This window comes from Gobius niger (assembly GCF_951799975.1).
Source record: "Gobius niger genome assembly, chromosome: 17".
In the NCBI taxonomy this organism is placed as follows: Eukaryota; Metazoa; Chordata; class Actinopteri; order Gobiiformes; family Gobiidae; genus Gobius; species Gobius niger.
Window position 1 is genome coordinate 4,513,488 of NC_136868.1, and position 27,983 is coordinate 4,541,470.

Sequence of the window (27,983 nt, forward strand, 5' to 3'; positions counted from 1 at the left end):
TGTGATTGAAAAAAGCATAATACCCCCTCTTTAAAGAATATCCGATCTAACATACTTTTAATGCACAAGTTCTAATGATCAGATCCTCTTATGCGAGTTGTCTAAAGCAACGTGGCCAAGCCTGCCATGTAGCCAAGGACATTTAGTGTAGAAAAGTCCAGTAATTCCTGTTTAATGTGATTCCATTACAGCTAATTCATTTCTCGGTTGCAAGAAAAGATAAGACTGTATTGATCTTACAATTGAGAAAAGAGGAGCATTCGCTTTTTCCCTCACAGAAGACATTTTTAAAGAAAGTCTCTTGGTATCGGTTAATATCGGATATCAGCAGATACTCAAACCTCCAGTAAAAAAGCTGGATTGCCGAATCTCTATCGAAAATGGATACAGTAAAATAAATAATGTAGGATCCCCTCAGAGTTATTGTTGTTCTATGTGTTTAAAAAGTCAAAGTAAACAGAAGCAGCAGTGATAATGATTGCAGTAGCAGCGTACTGACAGGTGGACTGCATGTCCGACAACGCCATCTGTGCCCATTTAATTCATTTGACCTTGTACCTTGGAAACACGCCTGCCTTTGCCCGACAAGAACAAACCTGCAGTAAGAATCGCCGGGTTTCTTCCTTGTGAGAGTAAAAGGGGGTCTCCTCCTCAGAGCGTTGAGTGGATATTATTAATGATGAATGTGGACTGAGGCTCCACCTGAGCCGCTGGTCTCTGGAGCTGTGTCGAGCAACACTGTTTACGCTCCAAACGTCGGCTCGTACATGCGATGTATACATTACCCTCGATCCCTACCTCGCTGCCTTCTCCACAGGGCATTGCCGAAACAATACGAAGCATAAAAAGCACACAATCAAGACACAGCGTGCATACATAGTGGCTGTTGCAGAGAAGAAGTAGAAAAAGGGATGTGGGATACCCTGTGACTCAATATAAATGATCCCGATTGTAGAGTTGAGCCATTTTAAAATGCAGGGACTTGAACAGTTAAGAGTAGCTGCTTGGGACAAATGGGTTTGTGTTTCATATTGTGTGACTCACAATGTCGTGAGTGGGTAAATAATAACTGAGCAACTACAGTATATGGGCTTTTGTACGGCCATCCATTTTCTCCCGCTTATACGAGGGAGGTGTTGCGGGGGCAGCAGTTTTAGCAAGAGGAGGCCCCGGAGAAGCCACTTTCGTTCTCAAGCAAACGCACAGTTCAGAGATGGGATCGCCCCTTTACGGTAATAAGACGATCTCGATGCCTGAGCCGGTGATGCCTCAGTAAGTGGCATGAAAAGACTACAGAGGGGACCTAAACGAAACCAGTACCTTGGATATGAATTTGATGCCATGTAATTGGAGGAACCTGGCTGAACGGAGGAACCCTGCCTACTGGATCGGCCCTGGGTCTCTATAGCCGGTCCGTCCATGGGAGTGGATCCTTCTCCTTCTGTGGTTCTCCCCAAGGTTTCTCTTTTTCCCCCTTGGTTTTTGAGTTTTTCCTCGGCGTGCTGGAGAGTCTAAGGACGGGGTGCACCTACGCTTGACAGATGGAGATTGATAGATATAATTCATCAGCTATTATTGAAAAATCGCAATGTGCAAGTACACTGGAAAAAATGCTTGTATTGTGCTTGAAACAAGACTTTCAATGCTGATTTTGAGTAGGTTTGGACTCGTCTTTGTTACGAGTGTGGTGGGGATTCGACCCAAAAGCAAAAACAGCCAACAACAGGTTCAAAGGAAATTTAATGGCAAAGGCCAAGAACAGACAAAAATGCAAAACTCACTTAGCACAGGAACACGGAACAGGACACACACACAACGCAACAATAGAATACAATGAACCGACAAGGACAAGGGAAAACACAAGGGTCTATATACAGAAGGAACAGGGAACAGGTGAAACACATTAGGGCGGGACAGGTAATCAACACAAGGGAAGCAAAGCAAAACCACAAGGACAGAACAGACATGACAAAATAAAATACTTGACACAGAACCAAACCAAAACAGGGGACAGAACACAAATAGACAGAACCATGACAGTCTTGAAAAAAGATTGCCAATGGAACAAGCATTAACTCGCGTAAAATAAGAGAAATTACCTTAAATGCTTAAAATAACACACAAAAAAACTTGAAATGAGACAAAATAGGCAAAGACAAGAAAAATCTGTCTAGTTCCGTTGGCAATTTTGAGTCATTTCTGAGATAAGATTTCAAACTAACCTCACTTTTGTCTCATTTCATTTCAATCAAACACAGCATTTTACATGAATATTAAGAAGGAGATCATCAAAATTAATCTAGCATTTGTGTCCGGATTTGTTACTTTGTTTACATATTCATCAGCATTTAATCTGTGTTTGAAGACTTGTGCACAAGGCGCTGCTGGATTTTCATCCCTGCAAGCTTTCGACCACGTCTGAGGCTCCATTCAGCCCACTGTTAAGTCCAATTTAAGTACTGTTATTATCACATGCCGGATTATGTTTGCATGTGGCTTAGCTGGATGCGTCGCCTCGGATACTACAAGAGAACGGGCTCTTTCCTCCACCGCTCCTTTATTCAATTTCAATTCAGTACAAAAGTTGAAGCCTAGAGAGTGAGTCATACTACCACAGAGAGTCTGAGTTTTTATAAATCGGTTCTATCCTGCAATTTTGGGAAAGATTCCAGTCGGACACGATGCAAAGAGGAAAGGCCAGGGGGGGCAGAGGCTGAGACTGATGTGCCCCATCTGACACGTAAATGTCCCAGACTGGAAGCACATGCCGAGGAGTGAGGTGACAGGAGCCCGCGAGGGACAAACAATGTCTAATTCTGACCCCTATTTTGATTTCTATTCGTCAACAGCTGTAGTTGTCGTAGTCGTCGGGCCTACAAAGCAATTATTTTTAGAGAGATTGTAATTTATAAGAAAATAGGCCATGCTAGCAGACACTAAACTGTAGCTATGAGCGATTATGAAGCGGAGCTCTTTTCTCTTTCACTTGTTATCAACATATCATTAAACACTGGCTTGATAATAACATAATGCTATGACCTGAAGGTGCCCCTGCGTGGAAAGAAGACTGGAGCGTGTACAAATGTGCAGAGTATTGAGTAAATTGATTGATGAAGCTAAATGAACAACGGCTCATGTGTCATAAATACAACTAGCCCTGAAATGTTGCATTCATTATAGAGTGAAAGGGAAAAAAGATTGGACACAAATGCAATAAACTATTATGTGTTCATTATGAAGAATAACAGTCGTTTACCGAGGTTCTTGTTGAGCGTCGTGTCAGTTTGCACATGTGTCAGTGTCATAAATAGGAATGAAAACAACCTCAGTCACGATACAAGGTTTTCAGTGTTCCAGTCGTCAAGTCAGAAATTTGAATGAAAAAAAAAAAAAATCCTTGACTTTTCATTTCAAAACTCAATTAACCCCCGAGATTGGGGAGATTGTTTTGCTTCATGTTATTTGCAGGAGCCCATTGCTGGGGTACAGAGGGAGGGGAGTAAAAGTGGGGGGGGGGGGGGAATTAAATGAAGTATCACGTGGTTGCATATGTGTAAATAACTGTGATATATTTGCACAATGAAAACTTGATCACAAGTTTGTTTTTGCCCAGCTCGACAGTGAAACAAATAAAAATAACTTAAGCTGGTCAAAATTTGATAAAATATGGCCCTAAATAAAGCCTGTGGTTAGATTTATAATCTACTAAAAAATGTTACATTATTTTGTAGATAAATAATGTTGTAATTATGCCCTAGGATCAGCACCTCCAAATCTGAGGCCATGGTTCTCCGCTGGGAAACGGTGGCTTCCCCTCTACAGGTCGGTGGGGAGTCCTTGCCTCAAGTGGAGGAGTTCAAGTATCTCGGGGTCTTGTTCACAAGTGGGGGGACGGATGGAGTGTGAGATCGACAGACGGATCGGTGCGGCGTCAGCAGTGATGCGGTCGGAGCATCGGTCTGTTGTGGTGAAGATGGAACTGAGTCAGGGGCAAAGCTCTCGATTTACCGATCGATCTACGTTCCCACCCTCACCTATGGTCATGAGATCTGGGCAATGACCAAAAAGACAAGATCGCGGATACAAGCGGCCGAAATGAGTTTCCTTCGCGGGGTGGCTGGGCGCACCCTTCGAGATCCAGTGAGGAGCTCAGTTGCCTGGGAGGAGCTTGGAGTAGAGTCGCTGCTCCTTCACGTCAAAAGGAGCATCTGTTCCGGATGCCTCCTGGTCGTAAACAGTCCAATTATAACCACTGAGGCTCCAGTCCATTGTCCAGGAGCAGAGAAATGTTAGAAACATTGTCGTCTTTACTGTCATCACCGTGCATCGCCATGTTGTTTTCCCCAACACGGGGCTTGTGAGGATCGTCAAAATTTCCCATTGGGAGGTTGGAAATCCTGACTTCTGAGTATAAATGGAATGCAGTGTGATGCCCGGGTTAAGCCTGAATTCCAAAGTCAGTATTTCCCTCATGTATAATGTGTGCTTTGATATGCTATGAATAAATCCTGGGGTCAAGCAAGCACATAAAGTGGTTAGAAAGTTAAAAGTTTCTTTCTGAAGATTTGTCCAAAATGGTGGAATAATATCAGCTTCCCCATAACACCACTGTGCCATTGAACAAACACACACAATAACTGTTTAAATTTGCTTGCTAATGAAAACCTGTTGTTCCAATCACTCCCGTCCAATCAGCACACCTAAATGAAACGGCACTGCATATTAACACACAAACAAAACTCTGCTTTTTCCATTGCGCCGATACATAAAACATGATTATTTTCTGCCTCGCGCTCTGATTGCCGCTGCATTCACTTTGATTTGGGACGATTAATTGCATTAGTGCCTTCACCGCCGTCTGATACTTGAACTTCCATTCAACCTCGCTCATGCTCGACCGCATTAGTCTGTTTTCAGCGCTCGCCCGTAATCCTCTGTGACAGGTGCCGAGCGGAGGCATGTACCAGTGTGCCCAGGGCCTGCAGAGGCTGAGGTGCCGACTGTGGTGGTGGAGGCGCAACAATCACACGCTCCAGAGAAGAGAGAGAGTCTAGGCCATGGTCCACATTGTACAGTGAAGAGTTAGGATTGTGGCACAGTGGTTAGCTCCTTCACCTCAAACAGGAAGGATCTGGGTTTGGGTCCCTACCGTGTTTATTCATCCTTTAAAGTAATATATTTGCTGATTGAAACAAAATTATAAGTTGTTCATGAGACTAGAACTCGTAAAAACTACATAAACATCTGTACTTCAGTGACACAGTTTGAAAAGGATGCAAATCATTTGAATTCTCTGACAAAAGAACCTATATTACAATTCAATGACAATTCAATTCAACTTTATTCGGGACTCGTAGTCGATTAAAAATAATATAAAAAGGACTAGACCAAGGGTGTCAAACATACGGCCCGCGGGCAGGATCAGGCCCGCAAGATGATTTAATCCGGCCCCTGCCCTGTAGAGCATACATTCCAGAGTATGTAAAAAAAAAAACAGTAAGTCTCTAGCCCATTCCTGTGCGGAGTTATGATTGTTTAAATGAACAAAAAAGGAAAGAGTTCCACATGTGACCAGCAGAGGGCACTGACTTAGTAAGAGCTGAGAATTTGAACATTATATAGCCACGTGGTAAATGGACAGTCTGCCCCAGGACGGCTGTGGCTTCAATAACAGCTTACCACCACAGAGTGTGGAGGATATGAATAATGACTACTATGTAGTACTTTGAGGAACTTGTGACAGAGGCTTATAAAGTGCAATACACGTGTAAGTGTACAAGTGTATTAATGAAGCTACAGTTAAGTGGGGTTTTGACCAAATCATAGCTCATTATTATTCATTTATTGGGAAAATTTTCTCTATTGAAAAGCATTGGACTTTAGACACTTTAAAACAACTTTAAAGCCTGGTCCCAATTTTTTTGGAACGATCTAGAGTTAGATATTCCTCCTGTGCTAACGCTGGGTTAGTCACAATTAAAGAAACCAGGCTGGTTTTCGTAGTAAGAATTTTAGAAATCTCGTACTAATGAGGACCGGACTGTTAGCATTGGAGCAGCACGAGCTACACGTCATGAAAGGGCGGAGTCTACAGTGAAGATCCCGCCCTTATGTCCTTTTTAGGAACATGCTTCGTCAGAGCTGAGGAGGGGGAGTCTGTAAATCCGCCATGATTTCCCCCTCGAGCGTGGTCATTATGGTAAACGGGGAGGAGTGAGCAGAAGATTTCCATTATATATACAGTCTATGCTTGCATCTATTCCCTTTAAAGTTAAGTTGTACGTTATTGTTTCTGTAGAGAAATGTGTCCTCTGTCACCTGACCCATGCTCAGAAGCTGCTGGGGGCGACCTGTAAGGTGCGCAGTTCAGATGTGGAGCCAGAATCACCTGTCTGGATTAACCTATTGTGCTTATTTTTGATTGCAATGTTTGGTAGTTGTGTTTGAATGTAACAAATATTATTGAATGGGGGATACCATTAAATGTCACAGATTCAAGTATATATTGCATATTGATTTAAAGAAAGCACACATTTCTATGATTGAATGTATCTGTTGATCTTAATAAGTTGAAAACACTACAAGAAAACTTGTGGGTATCATTTAATTCAATCCACAGTCGACAGATCTACAACTTCTTTGAAGTTCTCTTTATACTTTTTTTTGGTTTGATTTTGTTGTGGAGAAAAGACTTTGCATTACAGTGGAGGAAGAGACTTTGAGTTTTGCCAGCTCTGATCTCATCACAGAAGGCACTATCCCTGCAGGAGACGACCAAACAACACCAGAGCGTCCCACACACTTTGAACTCCGCTGTGGTTTTTATCACTGGCTTCTGAGGGGCATAGGACAATGGGACAGAGGACACAGACAATTACATTTCTCTGCCCCACTGTCTGACTTTGGACTGTCCCCATTGTCTTGACAAAGTCACTCTTTCACTGCCATTGTAATCGCCTTAATTGTCCAGGCCAGTTGAATCTGCAAAGTCCACACTCAAAAGAGATAAAGCAATATTATGACAGTCTCCAAAGCTTCTCATAAATCATTCCTGAGTTCAGTCAGCCTGAACCTGTCTTCGTGGCATAAAATGAATGAACGAGTTGTCGACTTTATCCTTAACAAATTCATCTCTAGGGAGACATGTACAGTATTTCTTTTTTCATATACTGTACATCATTTATTGAATTACTTGCTACAACAGAATATTTTTTGCGCTCGTCATCCACACTATACAGTATACCCCCATTCATTTCCATGCAATAACAAGTATAAAGGTCACTCTTTTACACAGTGAGCTTGACATGGGGACAGGGGCTAACTGTTCTACCGTGCATACATTAAATACACAACAATATGTTAATGCCAATAAAAGCTATTCTTACTCTGTCCCCATTAAAATGCTAACTCAAAACATTTAATGGTGAATGAAAACAAAGAACAAGCTTGTAATCAAAATGTACCTTTTCTGTGAAACCATTTCAATAACAAAAGAACAGAAAAGCACAGTTCTCCAGCTGGCATTCTTGGTTCCATTGTTCCCGTGTAACATATTTCTAAATGTTAATTGTAGAATCCGAGGCGGCACAATGCTCTGCTCGGCTGTAGACTGTGTGTTTGTCATACTCTCTGTACTGAATCATAGTGACTAATGCAGGCACTTGCAGACTTATTGATATTGCATTTTGTCCAATCAGACCGAGTTTCCGGCTCCACTGAATGTACGGCCTTTCTCCTCCACTTCAACTCTGCATTGAGAGGCTGCGGTCTCTCTCTCTCGGAAAGACAAACAGAAAGCGACTGAGGACACTAGAGTGGACAGCGGCTCTGGACTTGGGACTCGACTCGGCGTCTATGACAATGAAAACGAGCCAAATGAGGGCACAACTGTGCCCGATCTCCACAGCAGCATCAGAACAGTCCCTTCCCTGAAACTCACACCAAAACATCTCATAAATGGACATGAGTAAGACATGAGTAAGACATGACTGTAACTTTATCGGGCGACTTAAGTCAGCAGAAATTGAGATTGAAATTGGTTGGGTCCTTTGTCACTTTGCTTTAATGCTTTCATTAAAGCAAAAAATCTGAATAACGGATCCTGTCAGGTTAAAATTTAAGGTGTTAATTTATGGATATGTTTCTCACAAAAACTTTTTCAGAGGGGATTCTTTCTTTTCTATATTTTCTTTTTATTTCAAATCATATTTGCTTTGTTCATTCCCAAATACAAAGCATCTAAGGGTTCCCTATAGGGTAAAACTTCCAGGTCGATGAGGCAGGGGGGTAAATGTCATCTAACTGAGAAACAAAAAATCACCAGAAGAGTTTTCTCCACTCTTGCAATGAATTGAATGCATGGTTGGAGCTTACATTTTCTAAGTTTCCATTTGCAGGATCTCCCTACTACACATGGATACTAAACATGTCAAATTTTGTGAAAGACAAGGGGCGGCCGCGCTGATTTCTGGGAAATCTCTGGCTTGCAAGCAGACAAAGTTTTGCTTTTGTATTTTTCAACATTGACAACTGCATTTTCACTTGCAGAGTCTTAAACCTTAAGCCTTAAACTCATTGCATAGATGAGCATGTTTGCCAATGTCTTTAAAGGAATAGCCCACCATTTTTACATACTGAGATATGTTCTTACCTTAGCTTTGACCAGTTCTTTAGGACCTGTCTGATCTTCCCCCGTGCCTTCAGTCACGTAAACACAGCGCAGACGGCGTTAGCATTTAGCCTCTCCCTCTCTCCTCTATAGCTCCAAAACAGGTCAAGATAGAAGCTACCAAGCTCTTCCACGTTTTCCCTATTTAAATATGGTTACGTGAAGTGTTCCACTACAAAGTATAAATACACAAAATTAAACAATGCAAATTTTCCAAGCGGATAAAAGGGGGGACTATATTGTAAGGCGCAAGAATACCAGGAGTAGTTCGAAATCCGCACAGTACTATCTTCACTTTACTGCGTGGATGCCAAACTACTCCTGGTATTATTACACCTTACAATATAGTTCCCCCTTTTATCCACATAGAAAATCTGTTCATTTTGTGTTATAGTGGAGCTATAGTGGAGAGTCCGCACTGTGTTTACGTGATTGAAGGCACGGGTGAAGACCAGACAGGTCCTAAAGAACTCGTCAAAGCTCAGGTAAGAACATATCTCAGTATGTAAAAACGGTGGCCTGTTCCTTTAACTTTTGCACAGCTGCATGTAGCTACATCTATATAACTTGGGGTATTTTCTACAACATATTCATAATTTGAAGTTGCACTAATATCTCCAAAGTAGGTGTAAAAGCTGAAAATGAAGCTTAAAAAGGACTTTTAAATCCCACATCACCTACGACAGCAATTATCCGAGCATTAACAAAGCTTTTCATACATATTTCATAGAGGCACGAGTCGTTTGATTGGGCCCTTTCGGACATTTTAAGTAGGGTTTGATGAATGGTTGGTCCTCCGTGCTGAACCGGTGAGACATTTACAAAATACTAATCTGCTGCTGCCTTTAATTACTCATGATTGTGTCTGCGCCTAATCAACTATAGAGAGCCCTGGCTTCTGCGGAGAGAACGGATTTAATGTAGCACAGTGCACTGCCAGCAAGAATCAAATGAAATCTAACAAGTGAAAGCGCTTGTGCTGCAATACGCCAACTTTTTTTTTTCCCTTCTTCCCTTTTCTATAAATGAAGTATTGTTTGTCGATGTAATCTTTCTGCGCAAGCGAAATGGGGGGGGGGGATGCATTGTGCCCGGGCAGTCTTCGCCGTGAGGTAGCGCATGTATTTGGATAGTGCATAAGCTGCTATAATCCACCGTCTAAATGTACAAAATATCCTTGTAGCGACTTGTCTTTGTGTGTCTACAATAAATGCTGTTTATTCTGAACTGAAAAGATGTCTGCGAAGTCATTTCTATTGTGTTACCCCCTGGTTCTGACTGTGCCGCTCATTGTGGGCATAATAGAGCATTGTTTGGAGCCCCCGGTGGAACTTGCTGACTGTACGGCCAGAGCGAGCAGAGCAGTCTCTATAAAGTCATTTGTCAAACATAAAGGAAATCAAAAGTGAACCTCATTTGTTTGTTTCTACGTCGTGCCCTTTTACGTCTCGACACTGCACTTTGAGCTCCTTGCGGATTTTTCCCAATTCGCTACTTGCACATAACCCATAATCCTTTGCGCCTTGGGGGGGGGGCAGTTGCTACGACCTGGAGGCCTTTGAGTGCGAGTGAAGCTGCAGCCAAACAATGATGAAAAACACCGTCTGCTGTGCTCGGAATTGCTCCAACAATCGAAACCGGAACTACAACGTTCTACAGCACGAGCTCTGTACACCGGCAAATCTCAAATGTAATCACATCTCCATGGAGACGAGCTGGAGACGTACCCACTCCCGGTAAAGTAGGTAGGTGTTTTTCAATGATGAAAATGTCTGTCATAAAATAAACGCTTACATTTCAATTTTATTTTTTGAGTAAAATTCTACGCGGTGCGGCTTTAAGCTTTGGTTTACTGGAATTGGATATTTTTTTTAATGGTATTTGGAAGATCCATATTTGTCTCTTCGATGACAGCTCGCAAATGGCTAGTAAAGTGAATCTGAATCTTAAAAGGAACAGGAAACCGTTTTTTTCCATACTGAGATATGTTCTTACCTGAGCTTAGACAAGTTGATGCGTACCTGCCTGGTCTTTGTGCGTGCGCTCAGTCACGCCAATGTCGTTAGCATTTAGCCTCTCCCAGCACATTCCTATAGCTCCAAACTGGGGTGAAGATAGAAGCTACCAAGTTGGTCCACGTTTCCCCTATTTAGATACAGCTACATAAAAAGTCTAGATCCGCAAAATTAAACATGTAATTTTTTTAAGCAGATAAAAAAAAGGGGTACAATAATGTAAGGCGTAATAATGCCTTAGGAGCACTAATATTACTACGCCTTGCAATATGGCACCCCTTTTTTTTTATCTGCTTAAAAAAATGACATGTTTAATCTTGCGGATCTAGACGTCGAGATGTATTTCATTTTTATGAATGGGCAAGATGTATTGAATTCAAAAAATACAATCTAATCGAAAATCGAGATTGACCAATATCTGGAAAATAATCATGATTTTTTTTTTCCTAAATCGCCCAGCTCTATTACAGCCTTTAGGCCGGTGTCACGCCTCATTTGAAAGCTAAGACCTACAAAACTGATCTAAACAGTGACGTCGCCGTGTTATATCGTCTCTTTTTTCACATTCTTTTTTCATCTCTTTACTGTTGCTCTTCTGTTGCTTTTTTGTTGCGTTTTCATCCCGGTTTTCTTTGTTCCTTGTTTTGCTTTTTTCAAGAAGCTTTAGATTTGGGTAATGCTCAAACTGGAGAAAATGTGCCCGGCTCAGGTGGAGGTTAAAAAGGTTAATAACATGGTATCCACGAGGAGAGGGGTGAGTTTCCCTGACATTCAATTCAATCACTTTGAAGCTTGTTATCATCACTGTTATGTTTGTCTATCTGTTTATTAACTCCTCTCACAGAACAATATGCCAGCGCAGCAGCATCCCACGCTGTGACTTTAATGACCGTTATTATACACACACTTTTAATTTTAGGCTATACAGCGGCGGTGTGTTTACTGTCACCGGAAGCACCTGGAGACTGCTCAACCTTCGCCGTTCTTTTCTACAGGCCTTAGCGTTATCTGCTCAGCTTTAATTTAACCTTGATTGACCCGACTACATCGACAAGAGCTCAGTGAAGCCCTCATTATATTACTAATTAGAGAGCGGGTTCAAAGGCGTCTGATTTTAGACAAATTAAAGCAAGTTTGAAGTCTGATGAGTTCATTTAAGAAGACTAGCCAGTTTTTTCACTAACTGAGGAACATCACATTATTTAAATACGGGAATATATTAGTCTTTACAATTGAAGTAACTCCAGTGCATTTATATGGTTTGTATTGAAATGCCAAATAAAATGCACTTAAAGGGACTGTACGGAGTTTAAAAGTGTTCCAGTAATGTCCTAATGTGTAGAATGAGCCCAGACCTGTTCACCACAACTGCCTCTAAATCCTGCACTGTCACTCAAAAAGGTGCCATTTATGCACGAGCTTAATATAGAAGGTGCAGTTACACTTATGACCTGAGGTGGCAGTAGTGAGTATAACATGGACCACTTGCATCTAGTCCCTTTAATCACGTTGGACACTGGTATAAGATCTGCAGTTTTGTGCAGCTAAGCGAAGGAAAAGGAAATCTTTGATTGCAATTATGCTCTGTGACATTTTTACTATTTTCACTTTATATTTTGCCCAAAGTAACTCAGCTACATTTTTGAAACAGTAATATGTAATACAAATATTACATGTTTAAAGCCGTCACTACTAATTTAGAATATACTACAACTCTGCTCGTAACATTATCCTGTCAACGGGTGACGGGGCTTAGATTTCTAAGGGAATCCATCCAATTTGCCAAAAATTAAACATTTAAAAGCAAAGGTCCCGCCCACTTCCGGTCATTTGGCGGAAAGAATGATGTAAAAACATAATTCTTTTTATCCTTTGATTTCAATATTTTTTTTCTTTTTTAAAGTCTTGTCTTAATAATATTAAAGTGTTTAAAAACACCAAATACGGCAAAAAATATTTTAAAACTTTTCAGTTTATAACGTTTTAGACACACCTTCAATTTAAACGAGTGTTTTATGTCCATGACTTCGCACATAGTTGAGTGGCAGAGGCGGGTAGTGCTCAAGTATATTTACTTGAGTAACGTTTGGAAGAAGCGCATTTTTATCATACACTTTTTACTTCTACTAAAATTTATAATGAAGTATAGTATGTACTCTTACTTGAGTAGCAATATTTTTTTACTTTTTCCACTGTGAGTAAATATTTAAGTGGCAAATGCTTCATTTTGATAATAATGAAATAGATGTAGTTCGTCACATGCTCCTTGTTCTTTAGAATTATTACACTTTCTCACAGTACTCGGTCATTACTTTGTACTTTGTTTGGCTACTCTACGCACCTCTGCTGATGAGCTTGTGTTGAGCTTGAATGTATTTGGTTAAGTCATTGCATAAAATGAGTGGGATTTTTACATCTGGCACCAAACAAATGAGCAGAAGTGGGCGGGACTGTTGAGCTCTATTGTCATGGCCCTTTTAGTCCTGTGGCCCAAATGTAAAACTGTCATCACTGAATGCATTTGAGGCAGAGAAAGGCCTAAACTCGTCCCCTAGTGGAGGTGTTTATAAATGCGCCTCCCTGCTCGCCCTGACAGCTGCTCTGAGTGTCGACACGTGCCCTGCCCCGACAGAGCTGCTGAAACGATGACATTAACAGCCCAGGCCTCATCAAGGGCAGTGCTCCTCTCCTTCACACCCTCGCACACACACATGCACCCCTCCACACAGGAACGTCCCGGCAGAGCATGGGGGCGGACCTCATATACGGGAGGGGGTAAGGGGCCGGGGCATTATCTTGATGAAACAGTGTATGATACAAAGACACGCGCCAACCCCAACACCACTCGGCTTCCTTTAATGGAGATTAGACGGCCAAGGTCCAAGGCTCATCTTGTTAAAGGCGGCCTCTGAAGCCCGAGCCGCGTAGGTACGATCCGCTGTCACGGTGCATCATAACAGCACACCTCTTAACCCCAGGCCTGGCAGCCAATCACATCGCTCTCGTCAAAGTATGGCATATGCACAGCCACAGCCAAGGCGAGGTCTGCCAGTTACAAGGCTGTTTGTAGGAGCTAGTAAATATGTTTGCGTTGGGGTAACGACACGGCAGGGCTGCAGTGCGGATGTCAATTTTCTCGATGCTAGCACATTACAACATGGACGTGAAATACTTTTTAGCTGTTCAGGAAACAAACATATATCTTATCGTGATCATTCCTCGAAAGGGTCGCCGTAAAATTCAGTGAACGAAACCCAATTCTGTCACATTTCTCCGCACTCGCATCGTCTTTTTCATGCTCTCCATAGCAGGTGTTGCTAAGCTCTTTTTAGCCACAGCTGCCCTACCTGAAACATGTTGGCTGTCATTTGTTAAGTACGATGGGTGAGTCGTTATTTTCTTCCAAAATGAGCGAAGTGTCAACTATCAGGACATAAAAACAGTCAGAGCTGGGATAGAACCACCAAACTTCCACTAATGAGGCGATCTGAGCCACTGTGGCCATATCAGAATCAGAATCGGTTTATGCCATGGTTCACATCATGGGTTTTTTTTTCTTCATTGATCAAGCAACATCAAACATATAACACATAACTTTAGATAAATAATAAACTGTAAAGACTTAAACTATAAGACTATAAGACTATAAGACTATAAGGGAAGAAGAAGATTAGATTTAAACTACTATAAAGACAACAATTTGACACAGAACATCAGCGTGTTTGTGTGCAGATGTACATGCATTGAGTCTAAGCAACAAATATGAGTGTGGACAGACCACAGTGTAATAGAGCAGATTACATTCACGAGTCCGTAGCTGAGTTATTGGGTCTTGAGTCTATTCCATCTACAAAGTTATATCACCGTAAATAACAGTTCACAAACAAGGTCGTGTAATATTCCACTCATTAAAATGATTTGCAAAAGCTCAATAAAAGCTGTTATTTGTGTATTTAATGTATTTGTCCTTTATTTAGTTGGAAAAGTTCCCTAATCTCTTTTTCAAGGCAGTCCTGGCCCAAGAGGGTAACCTATTATACATGTTTTTCAGTGACAGGTGACACCTACATGGACCAGGGGAGAAAATAAAAAAAACCTTGCGACCCACCTCACTGGAAACATTACCATTTTAAATGAGATAAATGACTTAAAATCGCTTGAATAAAGGTTCTTTATGTTGATTTTGAGTACTTGTACTTGATACAGTGGCAATAAGAGGTTTTATCTCATCTAAGACCAGACCAAATCTACTCAAACTTTTGATTTAACCTTAAAACAGTACTGAGTAACTCTTGCTCTAGAGGCCATAAGAGCAACTGCAGGTGTCATAGCAAGCTGCAATTTTTTACTTTATTAATTGTCCGTGAGAGTAAATACTACACTAACAGAAAAGACGAAGGGAGAGAGGGATATTGTACATCCAATTATACAATGGAAATAATCTTTTTCTCTCAAACTTGGCTGTAAATACTGTCTAAGTGGCGCTAGCCCGCAGTTAGCTTTGCCAGTTAGCCTGTTAGCCTCTTCTTCTGTGATTCCATTCGTGTAGATCGGTGACTCCGGTCCGGTGGCAGGAAAGCTGCAATTGTGGTTTTCTGGCCAGAGACACCAGGGAGGGGGATGAAAGACCCCCCAAAAAAGTAAACAAGTTACTTAGTGCTGCTTTAATTTGTGTAACTACTTCCTTAAGATTTTTTTGTCAAGTGTTGTACTGACGAGGTTTCAGTGACCGGCTTTGATTGCCTTTTGAGTACGTTGTTATTGTTTTACAGTTGCTTTATGCTTAACAGTATTACTTCCTTAATGATGTATAATGTTTCCACTTATATCGTTATGGTTATTTTAATAGTGCGACTTCATCTCAGTGAAAGGCGCTCTGCAAATACGTTTAATTAATCAAAACTTCACCTGTGTTCAGTTGGCTTGCGCTGCGCTCGAACAAAAGGAATGAAAATCTCTCGTCTTACCACAAACAACACCACGATCCACTTTGTATTCCACGATATTGGCAACAAATACAAATTCCTTCCACGAAATACGGCAGAAACTGATTCCCCCACCGTTTCCAATGCCAGATCTCAAAGTTACTGAGCTGAATCATGCTTTTAGTAGCAAATCTGTCAGTGCTGGTTTGTACCTAAATCTTCAGGTTGCTTACACAGTCTGACAAATCTGCAAAGGTCTCCCCCCGCTCGCCGCGCCATTCCTGAATTGCATTAGGTGCGTTTGGTGAGAGCTAGACCGCTTCTGACAGCTGAGATTTCTTACTTTGCCTCCCCAAAATTGGTCTTAGATTTACTTGCAGGTAACGTAAAAAGCACCTGTCTCTTGGATTTAGCATTCGGGGGAAAGCTGCAGATGCCCTGAGTCACGGCTAGAATAATTTGTAGACATTGATCCTGGCGCTTGCTGTCTACTGTACCACACGCATACACCGTTTTGGGGTGTTTTACACTCGCACTGTCCTTGGATTGGAAAAAGGGGTTTGTGAAAAACAGATATTTTGTAAGATGTTGCAAAGGAAATCTATACAGGTGCAGCTTAACTCTTTGAAAAGCTCTAAAGAACTCACAGTAGCTTTACCTTGACCTGGAGAACTTGGCCCTGGAGAGGAAGAGCATCGCAGAGTTTCTCAAGTATGAATGTTGTAAGTCTACATGGAAAAAACAAGAAACTAAATCTACCTTAAAGCAGTACTAAGTAATTCATGCCCCTAGAGGCCATAAGCGCCACTGCAGGTGCCGTAGCATGTTGCAGTTTTTTACTAATTAATTGTCCGTGAGAGTAAATACTACCCTGACGGAAAAGACAAAGGGAGAGAGGGATATTGTGCATCCAATTACACAATGGAGATCATTTTTTGCGCTCACTTGGCTGTAAATACTGTTTAAGTGGCGCTAGCCCGCCGTTAGCTTTGCCCGTTAGCCTGTTAGCTTCTTCTTTGTGATTCAATTAGTGTGTATTGGTGGCTACGACCCGGAGGCAGGAAATTGTGTTTTTCTGGCCAGAGACACCAGGGAAGAAAGACCCCCCAATCATCTCATTAACACTTGTATTACCCACACAGGGAATACGAAAAGGATTTATGAAGGTAAACAAGTTACTTAGTACTGCTTTAAATTATCCGGTATAATAAGTTCAACAAAATCAAATCAGAAAATCAAATCGACCACTGGTTCTCAACTGGTGTCAGGACAATCACCCTGGGATGAAATGCCACCACCCAAATACAACATAGACCTGTAAAACATAATGTAAATATTGTCTTTTACTCAAAAAAAATGTGTTGAATAAGGAAAAAACAGACTCAAGTAGTGATTCCACTTTTTCTGTAAAAAATAAAACAAATATTTTCTGGGAAAAGACTCAAGACTCACTGAACACGCTTCCACGGCCCACTTTGAGAACCACTGGTGTAAACTATGCCTAAACCACAACATACCAAATGCACTACTCAAGCACTTCAAACCAAAGTACCACCACAAGTTTGAGAACCACTTACAAGTACAGCATGTTGTCCATTCAAACAATACCCAAACTCAGAATTAGGGCTGGGTACTGTTAAATGTTGGTAGTATGGTATCGGAAAAAAACTTTTAGGTACTAGCAGGTACAGAAAAAAGAAATACATAGAGACCAAGTTTTGAGGCTGTTGGGTAAATTAGCATTACTGTTCTGTTTTCTGGTTCTAGACGACAGATATCGTAGTATAGGTATCAAAAAAAGTATTGTTCTAGTTTGGAAAACCAAGTATTGTTAAAGTGCAGGTATCGAGAAAAAAAAAACAGTACCCAGCCCTACTCAGAATAACAATAAGCACAAGCCATACTCAAAGTACAAATGTGTGCTAAACCAACCAATAAGAACTGTAAGACCTTCTCTACTTTCTGTAAGAAAATGAGCTAAAATGTGCTAACATCCCACACACATAAAGACGAGTGTTGCATAAACTAATGCCCTTGCCCTTGGCCCAATAACTTTTCACAGAAGTGTTTAACAATCTTTGTGTTGTGCATTGATCTGGGAAACCAAGATGCAGGTCAAAATGTCAGTAACACACTCTGAAAAAAACATACCACCCAAAGTCTCTTGTGAAAAAATACTTCTCTATCAACAAACTATTTCATCTAGCATCTAAAAAAACAGACATTACAGCATCAAGGATCCACCGTGAATGTGAGGACATGAAAACAGACCTTCTTTGTTGTCCGCCACAAAGATGGCCGACACACTGATTGAGCCCGGCGGCCCCGTATAACAAGCTTCTTTCTCTGTGGCATTGTGTAGGTACAAATCATACATACCTCCTTGTCTACATATTTTCTTGCCCGGTTTCCTGGCACATTCCTTGGATATTCTTTTGACTGTAAATGAATAGAAGACTAAAGAATAACATTGAGCCCCTGTATGCGCCGCATCCACCTCAACACAGGAGCTAGCATGCACTCACGCACACACTCGCGCAAAGCTGTGATTGTGTGTTATGAATTCTAGATGAGGGGACAGAGCGCGGGGAGAAGGTAATGGCACCATAGCCTCAATCAGGGTAGCATTCAGCGGATCCGCCGGGCCGAGCCGACTCTCCGCGCAGCCCGGTCGGGATCGGGACACACCACTGTCTCGTTAAATGAAGTGTGGGCCTTTGTGGCGGTGGACAATAGGCCGTGATGAGACACAGGGTGCAGGGCATGTGAGGGGGAAGATATGATGGGTATGAAGAGGGGAAGGAGAAGGAAAAGCGCTGGACTTGTCAGGACTGTGGCGTCCCATTATTAACTGGCATGTCATTCCGCTTAGAGTATCTGTAAACCAGCATGCGATTTGTGGCGTCATGAGCTTGGGAAATGTACTTGTTAGAACATAACCCATTAAAAGACACCATGGATATGACAACTGGCATTATTTTAACAGTTTCTTTTCCCTTTATTGGAATTTAGGGTTAGGCTGCGGTATTTAAAGCAGAGCTAAGTAACTTTTTTACCTCAATAAACTCTTTCTGTAGTCCCTCTGAGGGTAATACAAGTGTTAATGGGATGATTGGGCAGTCTTTCATCTCCCCCTGGTGTCTCTGGCCAGAAAACCAGACTTGCAACTTTCTCTGCTTCCGACCCGGCAGCCCCAATACACACTGATGGACAACATGTCCCTCGCTGCTCTGTTGTCTATACAAAATCACTTTTGGCTCTAAAAGGGCATCGGACTAATGTCATGGCACCCTAATATAGTTTGTGTTAACAAAGGGGCATAAGGTGTCTGTTCGAGACTCCAACCACTGAGTACAGAAGACGACTCGAATACCCTCATTGAAAAAGGGGCATAAGAACATTATTCTCCCATCTGCTCCTTTCTGATCATGGGAACCTTTGGAAGTGTGAACTGTATGTGGCTTGTGCAACTATGCATCTTCATGAACGGGATGAAAAGAAATGAATGAAGGAATTGCTCCATTGAGATCGCAAGCAGCCTCTTCTTTCATCAAACTTTGTCAAAAAAAAGATTGAAAAAAAATAATCAAAACCAAAACAAGACTAAAATTTAACAAAATCTGTTTTTTGTTTTTTTTAAGTTGCAATGTGTTTTTGTCTTGGGCTGCTAGCAAAGAATCTGGAGCTCTCAGTTACATCAGAGAGGTAGTTATCAGTGGCGTTTCAAAAACTAATTATCATAAATTGAGATGAAGATCCAATAAGTGTTAGATACTGACTAGGTGGTTGTTAGAAATGACTAAGAGATGACGTAATGGTGGGCCTTGGATTGCTTTCTCTCCATCAGCGCAGACACGGTGAACAGATTTTTTGATTTTTTCTTTATTTCTAAATCAAGTCAAACCAGAGGTGCTCAAACTCTCGTTCCTAAATAGAGAACTGCATATCACACTGTTCCTGTCACCGAAACTGCCGTGACTGACAGGGCAGCGCGGCTCTGGTGACACTGATAAAATAATTACAGTTTGACGAGTGGAGCAGACTGACTATGGTACTGCCTCACTTAATACGTAAAGAAACCTGGCCCTTTTCTGCAACGTAAAAAAAAAATAGGTGCTTGCTTATGCCCACTCTTTGCATTCGAATCATTTCTAATCCTCAGCAAATGTTTAACAAATAGGCTGCATTTTGTATCCAAATTTACTTTCATTTAGCATCACAGTGGATAAGTATAAGCGCCGCAGTCAAAGTTGGTGATTAATATGTTTGAGCTTGTATCCTTTGAATAAAACTAGCTAAGGCGCCATCAAAAGGCAAATATCAAGTCTTTTTGAATTCCCAAGAAACTATTACTTTAAATACAGCTGCCATCTTCTGAGCACGGAGGGCGTTTCAAGTCGATCAGAGAAGTCAAAATATTTCTCTAATGACTGATCTCATAGACGCTTAGATCCTTTTCCAAAAGCCTCCCATTCGATATGGAACACAAACACATCTACATATTGAGAAAGAATAATGAGGATCCTTTACATTTCATGCCAGAGCCAACATGTTTGCAGTTGCTATTTCAAAGTGCATTTCTAACACACTGGTGTGAAATAGCATGGATGAAGGGTGTTTTAACTCTATCGGTAATGAAGAATTGTGACATTTCTTTGGAGTTTTCTTCAGCCAACATATTACAAGATTTCCCTTCGGATAGCGTGTGCCCATTTTATCTAATGATCAACACAGGAAAGCCTGGGGGACGGTGAAATGAGTTGTAACTGGTGTCAATGTGGTGCACGCACTCACCCACACACTCTCGGTTAACCTCGCACAATTTCTATCTAAAAAAAAAAAAGCAGTGTCATGCAACTTAGACATGCACAAGGTCATGCTTGAGACAGACAAAGACGGACAAGAATGCACTCTAGGAAGCACACTACGATCTAGGCACCTCACTCCCCCTGTTAGTCCCTTTAAAATCTTCACCTACGCTGCCTAGACCAGCCAGGGAACTCACCATCTTCCGTGGGCACGTAGATATTCATGTAGAGGCAATCCTCGCTTTGGTCCTGCACGTAGGTGGACACCACATCCATGCTATTGGTGAACCACACGGGCAGCATGACGTCCGGTAGCCGACCCTCTATGATACTTTGAGGGCACACCGGCGCGAAGTGGGTGGCGTTGCGGATTTCCGGCCAAGAGATGGGAGGCTCCGGAGGCTGGAATCTGCGCTCGCCGGTCGGAGGCGCGGCATAAGGAACTCCCAAAAACTGCACGACTGGACCAAGGATCTCATTGTTGAGTTCTTTCTTGACGCCGCGGAGCCTTCCGTAAACCGTGGTGACTACCGGGTCGTTCTCGTCGAGTTTTTCGGCCAACGCCATAGGAGGGCATGTGTGCAAAAGCAGCAGTCCCAGCCATAGTAAACACAACCACGATCCAAGGGCTTTTAGGGAACCTCCGAAATCAACGTATCCCATCATTCTGCCGCCGTTCGGGCTCGTCAGAAGCAGCCGCGACCCCCTCCGTGAGTGAAACCTCCAGCAAGCCATCGCCGCAAATCCCAAAACTTGTTTCCTTGCGTCGTGATCCAAGGTTAAAATACGATCATGTCATCCAACTGCGTAAGCACTCTAGAAGCACGTTCACACGCCAGAGCTAGCACATACTCCACAACGGGGACGAGAGAGAGTCACCGCGCCTAATGATCCCTTTTAAAATCCAAACCATACGGTGGCAATGTAGCAGCCATTAGTTTTCCTGCTGCTTGGCAAAAGATGAGCGGCAAATTATTCCTTACAAAGGCGCTGCCAGCACAGATGAAGGGGACGACAGGGATGACTTCATCTTCAAGTGCCACAGTTCATCAACGGTGACAAATCAGTCAGCGAGCAGGGATCCCGCGGTTTGGGTACGGGCCACAGGCAGCAGCGGCGTAGCCATGCAGGGTCGGCCGATGACGGAGCGATATGGTGTGTTCAGAAGTTGCACCTCTCCTGGAAAAGAGCACAGAAGATTGATGCATCAGAAATATGTTGCACGGAGGCTTAGTGAAAACAAAAGGGTTGCGAGATAAACTACAGTTCAGTCAAAATTGCAAGGTCACAATCAAACAACAGAATATTCTAGGATCTAAATGTGTATAGAACCTGCTAAACCTGTTGTGCAGACGTCTACAAATATGTTCTGAAAAGCATGTGATTATTGTATTACTATCCATCCATCCATCCATTTTCTTCCACTTGTCCGTTTCCGGGTCGTGGGGGCAGCTGTCGGACCCCAAGTCACATTGCACCAGCCCCTTATGGCTCCTCCTGCAGGTGGTGGGTCCACAGAAGGAGGGCTCATGGTTCTAACCGGGCCTGTTGGTCTCTCATAAGGGGCTTCTGAACCGCTCTCTCAGGATCATTCGGGCGCTCAAACCCCTCTACCAAATTAAGGTGGCGTTTCCAGGAGGGGTTGTATTACTATCAAAGTTCATAGTTCAGTCATTTCTCAAATCAGAAACGCAATATGTCAAAATTTACAATTTGAACCATAAAAGAAAAGTTCGAAGACGTTGCAGAGTATGGAACACTAGGCCTTCGCTATAATCCGTTCTGATCCACGCAAAGCATAGAAACTCAAAACAGAAAGATCTTGTTTGGAGTTTGTTTTGAACCCAGGAACATTGTGTTCTGTCTGTAAGGCTTGAGCACAAACTGCGGGCCATGATGTCGCTTTGGCCCATAGACTTTTGTCAAAGCAACAATATCTGAAAAACTGCTATATCCTGTTTGCGTCTTCGAAAACGTTGTAATCGATTGCGACACCTCATCAACAAACTTGCTCACAATCAAGAACTGGAGAGTTGTGCTTCTTGGTAATGATCTTAAAATGTGATGTTTTTCAGGAGAAAATTGCTCCAATCTTACCCAAATTTCATACCCTTCCATTTCCATCTTTAATCATGAATCGAAGCTGTTTCCCCTCAGAGAAACACACAAAAGCTCAAGCAGTCTAATCAGTCACGTCTGCTGCGACCCCGGTGATTTTTCAATGGCTGATCATGTCTTTTGTCTGACTCCAAACCAATGGAATAAAAGTCTGATTGACATAATAGCACTCAAGTTCTCTGTCAATGATCATAAATGATAGAGGCAATTGCCAGACTTGAGTTTGAAGGCAGTTTGAGACGAGTTCAGGATTTAAGGGTCGGCTAATTTCCTGTGTTACCCATTGACTGCTTCTGTGTATGACAACAGGAAGAATTGTTTGACTAAAATCCCAGACACAATGACAGCAGATTCTAGTGTAACGGCAACAAAAAACAAAAAAAAGAGTTGCCAAAGTGGACCGGCACTCGGGGACCCATCTTCAAATGTGGAACCAGGCTAATGGTCAGAAACACTTGGAGGATTAAGATATTCTACATGTTTTTAGTGGTAGGGGAAACCCGAGTACCCAGAGTACGCAGACACGGGGAGAACATGCTAACTCCACACAGAAAGGCCCCGTCCAGTTGGGGATTGAACCCGGGACCTGCACTAAAATCTCTCAGTACTTCTGACCATGAACCGAGCTCAAGATCTGGAGATGGGTCTTCCAGGCAATAGGCCAATGCTCCTGACAGAGATCCCCATGCAGCGGCATTGAAAGGGCTTTAAAATAGAGGCGAAATTCCACAATCAACAAAGGAAAGAGCCAACAAGTTAAAGGTTACAACCAAAGATATTAAACAAGACTCTAGATCAGACATGACACTCATTGATGTGGCAAAATTGGGCGGCCATCTTGTGACTGGTCAGCGAGGCTAACCCCTATAGCGACCAATACAAGACCAGGAGCGACATTTTTCATTGGTTTAACAGCAGAATGTGAGATACACTCATTGATTGGTTGTATTATTTCTGGTTGTGTTGTTTCAGTCAGGATCAGGTCATTTCTTTGAAAAGTCTCGTTTTTTAGTCGAGTGGTCTAGCTGTATTAGCGTTGTTTTCTCCATTCATTCCCAGGGCTCGAAAAGGGTCTGAATGCAGCTGATATACGGGCATATAATCAGTGGAGCTCAGCTTTTCCACAGGAAATGACGTCACCTCAACAGGACAACGCTATCTTAAACTAATCCAAACTAACCCTAATCCTAGCCTTAAGGATAGTGGACTTCAATACATTTTTCATCCATCCATCCATCCATTTTCTTCGACTTTTCCGTTTCCGGGTCGTGGGGGCGCTGTTGGAGCCACAATCACATTGCACCAGCCCCTTATGGCTCCTCCTGCAGGTGGTGGGTCCACAGAAGGACGGCCTCATGATTGAAATCGGGCCTGTTGGTCTCTCATAAGGGGCTTCTGGAATCTGAAAAGCTCTTTTTCTGACCTGTCACCTAGGACCTGTTTGCCACCCTACCAGGGGGACGAAGCCGTCGACAACATAGCCTGAAGTCTGGAGCACCACTGATCATGTGACTCTCCAGTGGCTGCGTTTGGACCCTCTTGCAGGGCTCAGTGGTTAGCATTCATTGTAATACTGTCCCATGATAAATAAATATTGGTCATGTAGTGTTAAAAAGGCTAGAAATACCGTTTTAAAGTAGGAAACAAATGTTATATTTGAAATAAATAGAACGGAATTATCTGCCAGATATGACATACAGTAAGGTCAGTCACGATTATCAAAGAGTCATGAAACAACTATGTCATAAAAACAGTATATAAAGTAAATAAGTGGTATTTCCATTTGATTACATTGCACAGGGTTAGAAGGGCCAGGCACAAGATGGCCGCCAGAATTGCCATTCGTTCCACCTTATTACTATGGCCATGTCGCATCTAGACTTTTATTAAAGATCTTTGGCTACAACATTACGCTAAGATCTCTGTTTGGTCTGATTTGAGTAATAACCAGCTGACTAAACCAAGCTTGATGCAGACATACAGATTTTGAGAGCAGGAGAATGGTGGCTCTAATAGCGTGACAGACATGAGATATTGTACCTTAGAGATAAAATGTATAGGGAAAGAAAAGAAAAAAAATGACTCGCACGACAGCTTGCAGCATTAGCATAAATTTTCTGACGGGTACCACATCCGTATCACGCCTTAAACAACCCGCGGCTGACACTCGCCGCAGATCCGGCATGCGATGTGGAACACGCAGCCTGTCATGGCCGCCGCATGTTTTTGTATTCTTCGGCGGCGTGTTCCACCTGGATGATCTCCCCCCTCCACAGCCCATAAGACTGCGGAGGGAATCCTATTTAGCTCCACGCCACGACATGACAAGGTGTCGGCTCCCCGCGCCAAAAAAAAAAATCCGAAGGCGTGTAGATGAGCGGGAGGAGATAAGGATGGCGACGTGCATGCTTTAGGCTAATGCGCGGAGAGAGTCAAAGTCGACAGCTAACACGGAGAATGCACGGGGCTCAGCGGGGAGTGAGTGGCAGGTGAGCGAGAGGAAACAAGCGCTTTAACAATCGCTGGAGGAGCAGAACAAGAGCAGTGTGATAACAACAAACTCAGGCTTCAGTCAACTCCCTTCAAATACACTTTTTTTTTTTTTTCACGCAGTCTACCAGGATTGCATCACTTACAGCCGCGTTTTAAGCACAAAAGGCGGCGTTTTCTTATGAGCCGAACCCAGGTCTGTTAATATTTAATGCTGGATTTTAAAACACAGGTTTTCTCCATATAAATTTTACACCGCAGTGTTTCTTTGCCTTCTGCACAAAGCGTTCAGCATTTGGTGGCGAGCAGGGCCTCCCTCCAAGTTCCGATCGATGCTTGGGGTGGGAGAAAGCGCGGGGAAAGCGACGTCAGGCGTAGTCGTAGGTTTAGCTCACCGGGATAGTCGCTCGACCTCTGATACAGGAGTTTTACCTTTGTATCTGCATGAGCTTTTTTCCCATGACAACGACACATATACACAGATTCAGAGAGACGTCAGACTATGTGACGTTCATGACCGACCGGCTCGTTTGAACGGAATCAATTCTAGTCAATTCTACCCCAAACTTCCCCGAACGAACACAAGAACAACAATGGAGCAGACGACACAAGTCAAAGCTAAATGCATGCAAATAAAGGCGGCTCTGGACACCAGCGGAGAGGCAGAGACTTTCTGACGATCTGCTGCTTCACAAAGGCCGTGTGTTGTGTTTTAAGAGGACGCGGTGGAGTTTTCTTTCCCACTTTCCTCCGGTCTGCTCCTGTGCCTTTCTCACACTCTGCTCTGAGCGGACCATTTAACTCCGCCCCTTTCCCTTGAGTCTCCATGGAGACGGTTGAAGACGAGAAAACTAAAACACTTTTGAAAACTCCATGGCTCATTAAGAGGTTTTACTTTTGAGAGCAGACAAGGAATATCTAAAACCGAAATAACATTTTTAAATAAAGGGTTATGTTTTCTTAATGGGCATAATTGTAGTTACATTATGAAATATTAAAGAGCAGGACTCAGCAGTTTTCTTCAAAGATCAGGAGACTTTTTAAAGTTTATTTCAAATAAAATTGATTAAAATCATAATTGTCCAAACAGAGTAAAAAAAAATATATATATATTATTTTATTTTTTGGCCATATCGCCCAGCCCTAGTTGTGTCGCAAGAATTTACTTGTCTTTCCGGTATTATCAGTCTCATTGTAATTTTAGATTATTTGAATTGAATTTAAAAAGGGGCCATTTGTCGATCGTGTCTTTAAGCTTTTAAAATGTTATTTTGAAACGAGTCAGTCTTTTCAAGGTGCGTTTTTTACTTCACATTGAGCCATAATTTACTAAGTTGCCTAAAATATATTTAATTATTCCCATTTGCCACCAGTGCTGGGAAAGTTACTTAAAAATTGTAATATATTCTATATTAGTGATTACAGCTCTAAAAATGTAATAATAATGTTATATGTAGTAATAGTAATATGCTTGCCTTACATATCACTGTTTCAAAAAGTTGCAGAGTTACACTACTTTGAGTTACTTTTGGCAAAATATAAACTGTAATAATGCCATCGAGCAAAAGTCAGAGATTTCCTTTTCCTTTGCTTTCCCCGATTCTCTCGTTTTGAGAACTTTAAATAAACATAACAGCAGATCTTATACACCAGTGTCCAACTTGATTTGTTTTGCTGCATTATATTTGGGCGGAGTTTGGTATTTGAATTGAACTTGAATTGTAATGACTAATATGTTCCTGTTTTTTGTGTAAGTAATAAAAAACAAGCTTCTTTTGTAATACGTCACCCCCAACACTGTTTTCAATAGTTCAACAGCATGTACTTCTCAAACTTACCCACAAACCTGCTCCTACATTTGTATATCAAACAGACAGTCTGCTGACATCCTTAATAGGGATATGCAGGTTACAGGTTTCTTTAAATGACAAAAAGGCTGAATCTAATCAAACTCCAGGGAGAATGCATCGTGGACGTAGAGCACCGGTGTTTAGGAGCCAAAACACCAGCCACAGAAGGTCAGTGGCCAGTTTACCTTTGTGCTGATCTGAGGCTCAGATTAATGAGGAAAGAGAGGGACGCCAGAGAAGGCATCTGGCAAAATCCTGCGAAATAAATCAAGCAAACGAGATGTACCGCCGTGGCTTTCCACTTCAGCAAGCCGGAATCAAAACGATATTGCCTTTGTAAATCATAACAATGAAATTCGAGACACACAAGAAAGAAAGAAGGAAGAGGGATACGGACTAAATACGCAGGATAATGGAAACGTATTGATAAAGGTTTAACACCGGGGTGTCCAACTCATTTGGATCGTGGGCCGAAATCCAGGTCCCTTGGCGGGTCGTGGGCCACATATAACGTGATCAATATGCGCCCGTATGTTTTATTGAGCTATGATGTTAAAATAGAGCTGATTTGGTCAAAAGCCCATCAAGACTTTATAATAATGGTTCACACTTGTATTGCGCTTTACAAGCCTGTGTCACAAGTTTCTCAGAGTGCACTATAGTCATTACTCTCCACACTCTGTCGCGGTAAGCTGCTATTGTAGCCACAGCCGACCTGGGGCAAGCTGTCCATTTCCCACTTGGCTATAATATGCTTATATCCTATCTCTTATTGTGTCAGTTCCATCTGCTGGACACGTGTGGAATTCTTTCCTTTTTTATTTTTTTTATTTAAGCTGCCCCCTAGTGGCTGGAATGAGCAAACTGGTTATTTCTTATTTATTTATTTATTATTATTCTCCATCTGTGAGATCAATAAAGTATCATCTATCTATCTATTTCCTTCAAAATGCATAACTCCGCACAAGAATGGGCTCGAAACTTTCTTTTTTTTGACATACTCAGGAATTCATGCTCTTACAAGTCAGGGGCCGGATTAAATCATCTCATTGGCCGGATTTGGCTCGCGGGCCGCCAGTTTCACATAACATGGTTCATAAAAAAAAAAA

General features: G+C 42.2%; 1 protein-coding gene across 3 annotated transcripts in view; it reads right to left on the reverse strand.

The window, feature by feature from the left end:
- nlgn1 (neuroligin 1) overlaps nt 1-21,587 on the reverse strand; it is a 532,296-nt gene extending 510,709 nt beyond the window's left edge. For 2 of the 3 annotated variants that reach the window (XM_079574885.1, XM_079574884.1), the window contains exon 1: nt 20,614-21,587. In XM_079574885.1, the coding sequence (XP_079431011.1) occupies nt 20,614-21,151 (538 nt within the window). In that variant the 5' untranslated portion in view covers nt 21,152-21,587. Of the gene's footprint in view, nt 1-17,987; nt 18,048-20,613 lie in introns of all 3 variants that reach the window. The other variant, XM_079574883.1, reaches the window with a different exon arrangement.
- Nucleotides 21,588-27,983: the final 6,396 nt, after the last annotated feature.